Raw genomic sequence first — 12,406 nt, forward strand, 5'->3', positions numbered from 1 at the left:
AAGGGAGTAAAAACAGTCTATGCTTTACCCTAGGAAGAACCTAGTAATTTATTGGGAAGTAACAATTTTAGCAGTATTGAAAAGCATTCTCAGAGGCCCTGAATTTCGTCTCCTATGTGTTTTCAAACATACCCACAACAGAACACAAAAGAAACTGGATACCTAGAGCAAATTTACATGGCCACTGTACAGAGAACAAACTATGTACTGTTTGTGCCCTTTCAATGACAGTTTCTGTGATTTAAAAAAAAAAAACCCTGAAGATGCTTTTTTCAGATATTCCTGTAGCACTGCTTGCCAGCAATAACCTGGCTGCCAGATTCTGCAGTCATTACACAAATGGCACAGTGTTTACAAGACATAGTTAAGTGCACATTTTAAAAGCATCCATGAATTAGTGTGTCTGTTTCAGCATAAAACAAAGAGTACAAACAATATATTAGCCCATACACTATCCCCCTTCTTTTACAGCAGCAACTTCACAGGCACCCATGCATTCAAATCTCACTGGACTAAAAAGCCACATCTAAAAAGAAGGACCCAGGAATGCTTCCCAAATACAGCCTTACATGCCTTACAGGCATAAAACTGACCACGTGCTTCAGTTTAGAAAGCATCTGAAAAGGAAGTAGCAGCAGCAAGAGGACTGATCATCTTTATTAAGCAACAACAAAAAAAAAAAACAAACAGAAAATAAAATATTTTAATAAGAGAAAAAATAGAAGGTACAATTCAAACATAATATTCCATATTGAAACCATACACAATGCAACATGAACATAAAAACATTGTTAAATAGCAATCTTCCAGTAAAGATCGCAAGTTTTGAGTACAAGCATCACCCATCACAGATACACAGCTTTTTGTGCATGTCTGAGTTTCAGTGAGAAAGATTATGACCAGCAGCATTATTTAAATAGATATTTTCATTAAACGCTTACCTAGTGAATGTATTGGATGCAATCTCTTCATATTAAAAGTATAAAATCTTACGCAAGGCAGTGCCTGCCAATACAGATTTTAACATACGCAAATAAAGAGGATAAATATTTTGCAAGTTTTTTTTATATATATTGCATTAATACACATTTGTTGCTTTAAAATGTGTATTCAAGTCTTTCAACATTTAAACACGACTAAAATGTTCAGCAACTACGCATCAAGTCAGAACTAATTATTGCTATAAGAAAAATTTGTTTCCCAGAGTTTTAAAAGAGATGTAATTCCATTTGCAATTCTCAAGATATGTTCAAGTAATAGAAATAACTAGTTCCAGTGTCCGTGAGGCATTCTGAATCTGTATTGGCTGCAGGCATTTATTGCCAGATCATATAAATATTTTATTGAATCTAGAAAATTTAACTAAACTTACATATAACTATTAAATTCCTTAGGAAATGTATGCAGTAACAAAATCACCATGGTATGCATTTTTACTTTAAAAAGCTAAAACTTCAGCATCAGGCTACCTTGAAACTCCTTTCTGTCTAAGGGCACTATTTCATAGTTGGCTTTATAGAACAAAAAGAGAAAGTCAAAATCTAAACAACTTTTTCAGCTGGATCAGTGAACCACTTGAAATCAGTATGTGGTCACACAAGCACTAGAGCTGACAGATGAATGAGAATGTGCAGACAAGAGTATGGGGTTAAACCATGACAAGGGCAAACAGGCAAGCTGGAGTACAAGATTAAAGCATGGGCTGCTGTGAAAATACTGTATTAAGCCAGTAACAGAATGCAAGACAAGTTAAGTTGTTATTAAAAGGATATAACCTTCAGATGTTTCTGAAATAGCCAACTTCCTCAGTGTTTTAGCTAGCTATGGCTCCAGTAATGTTTTACACTCTTAAATGTAAGAGAAATGTCAAGTTACAGTGTATGGTGTATAGTGGTTTAGTTCCAACACTAAACATACTAGAACTAAGAATCAGTTCTGAAACCCGTTACATTGCCAAATGAAGCATTTCAACCTTTGGAATATGAAATATTCCAGTATTTAAAGAGTAACCAAAATCTATTTGGAGAGTAAATGGGAGCCAGGGCACAAGAAGCAGATTTTACTTCAGCTGCACAACTTATATTATTACACATATATCACCAACTAGACTAGGAAAATCACTGGGGATGTTTTCCACCATATATACTATACTCACTAAGAAAAATAGTTTGACAATGGGCGATGGTGACACAGGATGAAATGTTGGTCCTAAATGGTAAACATTCAGAACAGTCTCTTTAAACCTCAAAAATATAAGCTGTGCACATTTCTTTCTCCTTCTCCCCATTAGTATTAAATTAAAAAAAAAAACTTGAAGTTTTTTACAAATACATTTTCCATTCAAAATTAAAAATTGCATTATTGCTCTGTTTTCTCTGAATGTAATGATGGGTTTGCTGGAAATGTGAAAATCTAGAATAGGAACTCTTAGAAATGCTGGTAACTACTTTGGAGCAAATTTTTCTTCTCTTTTTTTCTAGCCTTTGGTTTGTAGGAGATACCCAAATTTTAAACAGTCTATCAAAATAAACAAGTTAATTTCAGTGCTGGTAGGTCTGATGCCAACTAGTTAACACAGCCTTCCATGAAAGACCGGACTAACCAAAACTTGAATTTCAAATGGAGCAACAGAAGTTCTTGAAAAGCTCCAGCAAAATGAAAAACCAGCTACTCACAGTCATATGTGAAAATGCATACCTTTTGCATGTCACCTTAAATTGCTTAGAAAGCATATCATCTTCCTTAGTAGTTGGGAGCATAGGGAAAACTGCTCACCCATCACTTTAGTAAGCAAGCATTCTATTTCAGTTATGCTTCAGAAAGAGGAAAAATTAGATGTAATTACTCCTACGCAATAGCATTATTCTTTCTCAATGAAAGGTGAAAAAAAAACCAAACCAAAAACCAAAACCAACCCTGCTCTGCATTGTTGATCCACAGAAAACAAAAAAAAAAAATGTTTCTTAAGTTATTATTTTCATTCACGTAGTGATGGTAAAAAAACCAAATCACAATATCCAAAAAAAACTTTGTCACTTGGCAAGAACAGAAAAAAAAAATATCATTTCATAGATATCTTAGCAGATGACTGCTGAACTTAAACTCAACAGTGCAACAGAGCATCTTGGTGTATCTTTCTAAAGAGAATTCCAAAGTCGGTTTTGGTGAATTAAAATATCTTACATTAATAAAAGGAACTGTGTAATTAACAGAGTAGTAAACATTAGAGAAAAAAGACAACCGTGTGAAGTTCTAAAAAGGTCCCCAAAACTCCACAGGAACACAACTCAGTACAGGTGTCAAATCTGAGTTTCCAGCTAAATCATTTATGAAAAGTCCTTATGAACACTGGGGAAAAGTTAAGCCTGAAAAGTCGTTACTGAATACCATTTTTATTAATATACACTTCAGGTCACCAATAGAGATGATGTGATTTTTCTCTCAGATAATCAGTGAGATGAAGGGGAGCTGTACTTTAAAAGCTCACATGACAGGATTCTTGAACTGCATTTTGGTATTGGGCTTCTTCATCAAGTTGAAGATTCTAAACAAAATGAAAACATCATCAAAATGGACAAATACTCAAGAGGTACCATAGTCCTTAATCATTCATTTCCCACATTTTTACATAGGAATTGGCACTTAGATGAAGACTCTTCATCTTTACATGTACTAGATTATTGTTTATGTTGCACAGTATCTTTTATTTAACCAAGTACCAAGAGATACATGAGACAAGAGAAGAATCAAATGAGTGGGACAAGGCTCATTAAGCAGAAGGGTCCATCTTCTCTCCCTGGCTGAATTACATTACAGAACAGCCAGCTCAGAAAAGCTGACTGACTGTGTCACACTATTCTTGTAACAGGGCTTCCAACCAGCCATAACATCCTCCATTAATAAAAACAAAATGTGATCCCTAGATAACAGTAATCATTGATCATTGAGAATATACTGCTTACAATGAGAAAGTAAACATGCATCACAAAAGATGGGTGGTTAAGCCTGCTCCTTTTGAAGAGCTGTCTTCCAAGTTTTTAATAAGCCAGAGTAATACATATTTTAATGCAGTTCTGGCAGCTGCCCCACATCAGGATTGCCATCACCAGTTTTACATCCTCAAACATGCAAGATGCTCTCATGTAGAAGAGCCCAGTCCCCTGCATCAGTTTCCTAGCTTTTCATGCCTTTGTCATGGATCACTCTACACAAAGAACAATATGCATCATCTTGCCCACCTCTAACCAGTGAGGCTGCTTACTCCTCAAGTACTATGCTTGTCCCATACAAAGCTCAAGCAGCATACCCCAAAGCCTGCCAAACTGTAGAAAACACAACACAAATTCTCCAGCTCTCTGATCCCACACACAGTACTCAAGTGGTTGGCTTTTATGATCCATCCACTGACTACATCTGTGTATGCAGGTCTGCATCTAGTTCAAGGTCATTTAATCAGTGAACCTGAGAGCAGGCAACCTGAACAATAATTTCATAACAAAACATCTCTCTTTTTCACATTGCAGCCCCTGTCGCAGCATACTGGAAGAGAGACTGTAGCAGCAGTATCAGCTAGTCAAGCTGTACTTTGAGTCCTGAGCATTATGATTTAACCATTTCTGCCATAAAAAGTCAAAAATGTCAATAAAACAGAGTAGTACCTATTTTATTTTCCCCAGAAGCAGCAGTAATTAACTGTTCTGGAGGAACAAATAGTTCAGATTGAGAACATTAAGGTATTATTAACTTCAGTCATCAGTTTGGAGCAGAACTTAGCTACTGACAGACATCTATTCCCAGTGGCAGTTCATGTTGATAAGGGAATGTTTAAGAGCAGACAGGGCTACTTCTGAGTTCTGTACAGAGCAGGAACATAGCATGTCCAGAGCACAAACAAGTTTGGTACAAAATTTTTATTGGCATTTTGTTTATAGGAAAAAGTTACCATTTATTCCCCTACACATCAAAGAAAAACTTACCACAAATTCTCCGTAGTCAAACCGATGTCTTAGATTTAGATGGCTAACGAGATTTCTAGTCACCTGGTTAGTATCTGCCCAAGGAAGAGATACACAAATAGGACAGATCTGAATTTGGAGGGGAACGGGAAAAAGAAAGAATAAAAGAAAAAATAAAAAAATTATTGGTAATACAGAACACATTGAAGACATGTTCTACAGGAAAAACTAAGAATACAGGATACAATACAGGAGAATAACTAGGAATACAGGAAAAGTCTGTTACTCATCCACTACCAAAATATTGTGGAGATTTTCACATAAAATCACAGTTTTAAGTATTCTTTTCCTCAGTTGCATAACATTCAAAAATTACTTTCAACTTGTCAAATTTCATATTTCTCTTAGAAGCATAACATTGTTACGTCTGTCTGGCACTCCTAGTTAATTTCTGCTAGCTAAAATTTAGAACACGAAGCGATTACTGCATCCTACTCATTGTTTGGGAGAATTTTCATACAATTGAGATGATAAAGTAAAATAAAAAGTAACACACCCTATACAGATTAAAAGAACAGAAAATCAGACAGATTTTTCCTCTTCAGTTCCCTTCATTGATTACTTTAGATTACTTTTCACATAAGTGCAGGTTTCACATAAAACAAGTTATGTGATGAACAGGAATCTACAGAAAGAGGTCTGAACTACTAAACGAAGAAGAGTGTCAGGCTCAAAAACTGAGTTTGTTTCACATCTAGATAGATCAGACAGCTAAGTCACAAATGCCTTAAACCAATAAGAATATGGACAAGAAACATTTTCACATGAAAGTCACCCATCAAGTTAAATGCATTAAGTATATTGCCATTCTCAGACCACAGCGATCTTTACAGATATAGAGTAGTTACTATACATTTAAAATTATCCACATATTTATAATGAAAGTAGCTTAAGAAGCATATATACGCAACAATACTTACTACAGGAACTATCTGATAAAGATGTCTATTATTACAGTGATCCAGCAAGCGCTGTCTGGTAAAATTGGCTTCCTGACACAGGGGGCATTTGAAGGTTGGGTGTCCACTGTAAACAGAAATACACAGTATTAAACAGAAAAGAGAGGTTTAGAAGCAGTGGTATAGAAAGTGTACATTCATAGAATCATAGAATAGTTAGGATTGGAAAGGACCTCAAGATCATCTAGTTCCAACCCCCCTGCCATGGGTAGGGACACCTCACACTAAACCTTATCACCCAAGGCTTCATCCAACCTGGTCTTGAACACTGCCAGGGATGGAGCATTCACCACCTCCCTGGACAACCCATTCCAGTGCCTCACCACCCTAACAGGAAAGAATTTCTTCCTTATATCCAGTCTAAATCTCTGCTGTTTAAGTTTCAACCCGTTACCCCTTGTCTTATCACTACAGTCCCTAATGAAGAGTCCATCCCCAGCATCTCTGTAGGCCCCCTTCAGATACTGGAAGGCTGCTATGAGGTCTCTACGCAGCCTTTTCTTCTCCAGGCTGAACAGCCACAACTTTCTCAGCCTGTCTTCATATGGGAGGTGCTCCAGTCCCCTGATCATCCTCGTGGCCTCCTCTGGACTTGTTCTAACAGTACCATGTCCTTTTTATGTTGAGGACACCAGAACTGCACACAATAACCCAAGTGAAGTCTCACAAGAGCAGAGTAGAGGGGCAGGATCACCTCCTTTGACCTGCTGGTCACGCTCCTCTTGATGCAGCCCAGGATACAGTTGGCTTTCTGGGCTGTGAGTGCACACTGCTGGCTCATGTTCATTTTCTCATTGACTAACACCCCCAAGTCCTTCTCCACAGGACTACCATGTATTTCCTTTTTGCCCAACCTGTAGCTGTGCCTGGGATTGCTTCGACCCAGGTGTAGGACCTTGCACTTGGCATGGTTAAACTTCATGAGGTTGGCATCAGCCCACCTCACAAGTGTGTCAAGGTCCCTCTGAATGGCATTCCTTCCCTCTACCGTATCAACAGAGCCACACAGCTTGGTGTCATTGGCAAACTTGCTGAGGGCGCACTCAATTCCATTGTACATGTCAGCAACAAAGATATTAAACAGGACCGGTCCTAACACCGACCCCTGAGGGACACCACTCATTACTGGTCTCCAGCTGGACATCGAACCGTTGACCACAACTCTTTGAGTGCGACCATCCAGCAAGTTCTTTACCCACCAAGTGGTCCACCTATCAAATTGATGACACTCCAATTTAGAGACAAGGATGCCATGTGGGAAAACATTGTCTGTTATCTTGTTATTTTCCCTTATTTTGAAAAAAACTTCAAAAAAAAGCCCACCCTCACTGACACAGTGACAGATCTAATGAGAGTTCCAGTGCTGCTTCCAAATTTTTAAGGCACATTCTTTATTCGTATATCTAAATGCACTCTTCTGAAACTTTGATTTCAGAAAACTCTTTTGTAATGATTTCAGCTTCATCCTGATCTTACTTACTGGTAACATCTTTTCGTGCAAATCATCCAGGAAAGTCTTAAAAAAACCCAAATTCTAATGTATAGAGGCAAATGGAGAGGAAACTACACAAATTTTTAAATACAATTTGTTGTATGCATTTGTGGATTGTTTTACATTAGAAGAAGCTTGCAATAGGACTATCTGGATCTATTTTAATATTAAATATAGAAAAATAAGCAGCCTACCTTGTTTCTCCTTGAAGTATTTGATTATTAGCCATCTCACCATTATCAGATATTGCATCACTCCTGCTACTTTAAATGAATAAAAAAAAAAAGAAGAAAATTGGTATTATTTTACTCCACTATCAAGATTTTTCAAAGTTTAGGAGTAACATGGGGGAATGGGGAGAAATCCATTGAGTCACACAAATTCTAAGGCAAAACATACAATGCTATATAATTTAACTGTCACAACTTTTCCTTTGGATCAATGTAAAACTCAGTATGCAGTTACCATGGTGACCCTTGGTGGAATACTATAGAACTTTATAGCAAAGCAGTATATGATACAACAAACATTTAGCCAACAAGAATGGTAATGGAGATTATAGCCAAGTAGCTCAAAAAGCATTATGGACTATGTGAATGCAAGACAGGAAGCACTTTCTAAATTTTTTTGACTTAAGACTATGCAAACAAACATTTAACTGCCACGAGATTACATGAATAATTTAAAACTTTCAACTACAGCAAGATTATTTTTTTTACACTGAGCACAAATAAACTATTTCTTAAAGTAAGAGTGACAGATTGAAACATTTAGAAAGTAATTTTGACCATGTATGCACCTGTAGCTAAGTCAGAAGAAACTGCACAGACACACTGATCATTCCAAGAACATGAACATTTCCAGTCACAAATCTGGGCACAGTACATTTTCTTATACTTCTGTAATATTATAAGCACAGGTATGCTACAGTGGCATAGTCAATAAATACTGATATAACAATATCCAGCCACTTCAGTGAAACACTGCTGAAGCTAGTTCTGGTAACAGCTTAAACTTTCACTTTCAATATATCAACGGATTGAAAACCAAACATAGAGAAGTTCAGACTGCTAAAAATAGAAAACAAATATCAAAACAAAATAAATAAAGGACAGGCTATATAGAATAAAGCCTATGAAACTAATATGTAAAAAAAAGGTCTTCAAAAATAAACAAAAATCCCCAATCAAAACAAATACATCAGTGAGAAGGTATGAAAAAGAAAGTTATTTAGCTTTACTGCCTGAAAAACAAATTGTGTCATTTGTATTTTATGGTGTATATCATACTGGAGTTCTTTATATGCTTCATAAGAGATCAGTTCAAAATAAACTCAATCAGAAAGCAAAGGGTTTGCACAGTAATGTTTTGAAACAGGATACCCACTAAAACAGACTTAGGAAAGAGGAGGAGGGATAAAAAGAGAAGGGGACTTCCCTAGGGCTAAATATTACAAAATATGTAACAAAGTAAGCTGCTCAAATGCTGCCAAGGCAAGGAAAGCAAGCTACAAATATTACACACTTTTTAGGAGAGTCCCTGGAAGACATTCCAAACCACCATGCAGAAAGGTTTTCTTCTGTGTGCTAAGAGTAAAGGAAAAGACCTGGAAAAACTGTCATATTTTGATGCACAAAAATAGGGATAATAATTGCAAAAAAGACATATGCTGGAAAAAAAAAATACTTTGGGGGGGAGGGGATGGAGCAGGGAAAGGAGGCGCATTGCTATAGATAAAACACCCCAATTACCTGTTCCCTGTAGAATCTTGGGAAATCTGTAAGTTTGGAATAATAGAAGAAACACCATATTCATCCTGATACTTCTTACACGTTTTATAATGCTGTCTCATCCACGAAAATCTAACCTGTAAATGAAATTCCAAATTACTGAAATTACTGGAGAACATTCCCACTCCCCAAACCCCCAAAAGCCAGGCATCTGAGAGCTCTCAGGGGTGAAAGACGCAAATAAACTCCATTTAACTGAAACAAAGTCACAGGAACTACAACTTCCACAATCCAGGATCAATAGCTGATGAGCTATGACAGAGAGGGGCCATGAGGATGGCATAAGCACCACTGCTCCTTCAGTCTTCTCTGGCCTGCTGTTAACCTTGTGCAGAGCAGAAGCTTTTTGCATTAGGTGTGTTCTGAGAATACAAAATGTTTCTCTTTGAGAAGGGATAAAAAAAACAAACCAATATGTGAGTGAGCACCAACTTAAGGCTGTATATCCACCTTAAATGCAAGGCAAGATAATGAGTTGCTCAGATTTGTCAGAAGACAGATGTGCTGGACATGCCCTACATCAGAATTTCAGGTTCAACAGCACCGTCAGAAAGTGTTCACAGGTTCACAGGCTGAATAAGATCACATCTAAGATCACATCCTGTGCCTAAATTCCATTAAGTTCTTCTGGGGATCCATTTGGTGCTTCCTTCCAGCTCAGAAAGTTACTATCGTTTCTTTCACCCAGCTTTTCATCCTAATGAATCATGTGGAACAAAGCAAGCAGCTCAGCTTTCCACTAGTACTAATCTTCACATTGGCAGAACTAAGTCCCAAGTGAAATGAAACAAACATGAAGACTACCTGGATGTCATGCAATTTCATGTAAGCAAAACATGTGCCTGAAATCCTGCATCTGTTTATACCAGAAGAGAGATTACTCTTGATTTCAGTGGGGGTCATGATTTCACCCAATGTTCTGAAAATAATGATCCCTTTACAAAGAGAATGACAGGATGTAAACAGATTGACAGGGCAAAAGAAAATGGTGTGTCATTTTATGTACACCAAGAGTAATCAACCTGTACGGTTTTGGTTTAAATTCAATTTTACAGTAGTTATAGGCACTTTTATTTCCACAGTGAAAGTTTCTGAGGTTTTCCATATATCTGCAATTTTCTTGTCAAACTTTTCTTTTGCCAGTTTTATGGCTATATCCAGTTTTTACACTGTTTTCCAGAAAAACTGGCACTCCACTTAAAAAGTCCTTATAGACAATACAAGATCCTCTTTCTGTTTACACCTTTTAGGCATACCTAGCAGGCACTGCACGCCTAGTATATGCACAAGCCATAAAAAGCTAAGTTCAAACTGTTATATAGGGTCTTTAGCTCCAAGACAAGAACAACACACAGTAAAAGTGTGTCTGGTCGAAAACAAAGAATTATCCAACTTTTTGTAAAGTTTTACTCTACCTGCTTCTCACAGCATCTACAGCCCCCAGAAGCTTTCTTCATACTGTTTTCAACATCTAGAGCCCTTTTGGGATATGTCCTTTCTTTTTTAGTCACGCTCCCCCGGCAGAGAGGACAATGCGTTCCGCTTTCTCTGATAGCTGTCAAGAAGCACTTCCTGCAAAACCTGAATTAAAAAGTTACCACAAACACATGTTAGCAAAGTGAAGAGTGAGATACTTCATCCTTGAAGAAAGCTGGCTGATTATTAGTGGGAAAAAAGATGTCAGAGTAATGGTCTACTGTATACAAATCTTTATAAATAAAAGCAAAATGAAATAATGGTGCTTACAAAGAAGCATACAGAAATAAGGGGAACTTGGCAATGCACTTTATGTAAAGATCTTACTATTTACTTACTAGTATTCCTGAGCTGTACACTGGATTGATCATTAATGAGATATTAAATGGTGCAGCAGGCACATGATATTGGAAAGCCTTATCAAAGTAAGCCCTGTTTATCGTCCTTAAGTGGAGCCAAACATGCTGCATTTAGCATGAAAGATCTCAGTTCACCACCCGTCTGTGGTTCTCTCACTTTGTTTCCTGGTATACCAGCTGCCAAAGCTATTTTGCTTTGCTACAAAGCAGTACTTTGTAATTAAATGTTGCTCTGAAAAACGCAGAATAGATGAACTGAAAAGAGAGAACAACTACGCTATGGTCCTCGCTGGAAAACGAGCAGGAAACTATAAAGTTAAAACCGCGAGTTAGGTTAGATACGTAAGATGTTTCCATCGACCAGCCAGCCGAGGGCTTTGCGTCAGGAGGTGGCTTTTCTTAACCAGCCGGCCCTCATCCGCTACAAAAGAAAAAGGCATGTGAAGGCTGGGGCAGCCCTTGGCATGCAAGCCTCAAAGCCAGCTCCCTCCTGGGGTAGCCGTTCCGGGCCTCTGGGCGGCTGGCTTCGGGTGCAGGCGGGTGGCCGGTGTGCTGAGGGGGGATGGCTAAGGATTAAAAGGCAGAGAACGGGAGGAGGGGAGGCACAGGCTTGTGCAGGAAGCGAAGGGGGTACGGGGGGCAGGGAGGAATACCCACACATGCTGGCAGTTCGCGGTCCTCACGGGCGTTTTGAACACCTCCTGGCAGACGGGACAGTAAAAATCATCCTCGCTGAAGCACGCCTCCGCCGCTGTGGCTCCCTCGGCCATGGCAACACGTCAGGGCCTTTCCGTGCGGATCGCCGAGTAGGAGCAAGCCCCGCCCTGGTGAGCCGAGCCCCGCTCCGTTACGCTTCCGCGGCGCCGGGCAGCCGCGGGCAGAGGACGCTGGAGGTCCGGGAGAAGATGGCGGGTGGGCACCTGGCACCAGGTGGGCGGCCGAGCTGCGGCGGCTGGGGGCAGCGGGCCCGGCCTGCGCGCTGCACGCCCCGCCCTTCCCTCCTCCCCCCCCTCTCCCGGCCCGGGAAGCGCCCCCAGCCGCCCTCTACCTGGCGGTGCTCGGGGAGGGAACCCCGGCGGCCGGTACCGCCCCCAGCGCCCCAGACGCGGCTCCGGCCGGGCTCCCGGCGGCACTCACCGCCGCTCTCCCGGGGGGAGGCACAGACAGGGGCGGGACCGGGGCCTGTGTTTCCATGGCGATTGCCTCCCGGCCCTCCGGCGCTGCTACGACACGGCGGGCCGGCCTCCGCTCCGCCCTGCCCGGGAGGCTTCCCCGCTCCGCCTACCGCTCCCTCCGCCCATCCTGGGCCCGCAGG

At 39.8% G+C, this 12,406-nt stretch overlaps 1 protein-coding gene across 2 annotated transcripts; it reads right to left on the minus strand.

Moving 5' to 3' along the window:
- Positions 1-647: 647 nt before the first annotated feature.
- On the minus strand, positions 648-12,057 carry LOC101881935 (E3 ubiquitin-protein ligase RNF138). Of its 2 annotated transcripts, none has more exons than XM_013130127.3 (7): positions 11,749-12,057; positions 10,672-10,837; positions 9,218-9,333; positions 7,661-7,726; positions 5,936-6,041; positions 4,977-5,084; positions 648-3,544 (listed from the first exon to the last, which is right to left on the minus strand). In XM_013130127.3, the coding sequence occupies exons 1-7, from the start codon at positions 11,859-11,861 to the stop codon at positions 3,476-3,478; spliced, it is 744 nt and encodes a 247-aa protein (XP_012985581.1). In that variant the 5' UTR covers positions 11,862-12,057; the 3' UTR covers positions 648-3,475. The 2 variants fall into 2 exon arrangements, with proteins under 2 accessions (XP_012985581.1, XP_005153596.1); XM_005153539.3 differs by having other exon boundaries at positions 7,661-7,729.
- Positions 12,058-12,406: the final 349 nt, after the last annotated feature.

Source organism: Melopsittacus undulatus, chromosome 1 (assembly GCF_012275295.1).
Source record: "Melopsittacus undulatus isolate bMelUnd1 chromosome 1, bMelUnd1.mat.Z, whole genome shotgun sequence".
Taxonomy (NCBI): domain Eukaryota; kingdom Metazoa; phylum Chordata; class Aves; order Psittaciformes; family Psittaculidae; genus Melopsittacus; species Melopsittacus undulatus.

What these genes read in the sequence shown, in the direction of transcription:
- LOC101881935 (XM_005153539.3), bottom strand. Translation starts at nt 11,861, where the DNA reads ATGGCCGAGGGAGCCACAGCGGCGGAGGCGTGCTTCAGCGAGGATGAT. An exon ending in ACCGCGAACTGCCAGCATGT is followed by an intron (nt 10,838 to 11,748) that starts GTGGGTATTCCT and finishes TTTTTAATTCAG; the next exon opens with GTTTTGCAGGAAGTGCTTCT. An exon ending in GTAGATGCTGTGAGAAGCAG is followed by an intron (nt 9,334 to 10,671) that starts GTAGAGTAAAAC and finishes TTTCATTTACAG; the next exon opens with GTTAGATTTTCGTGGATGAG.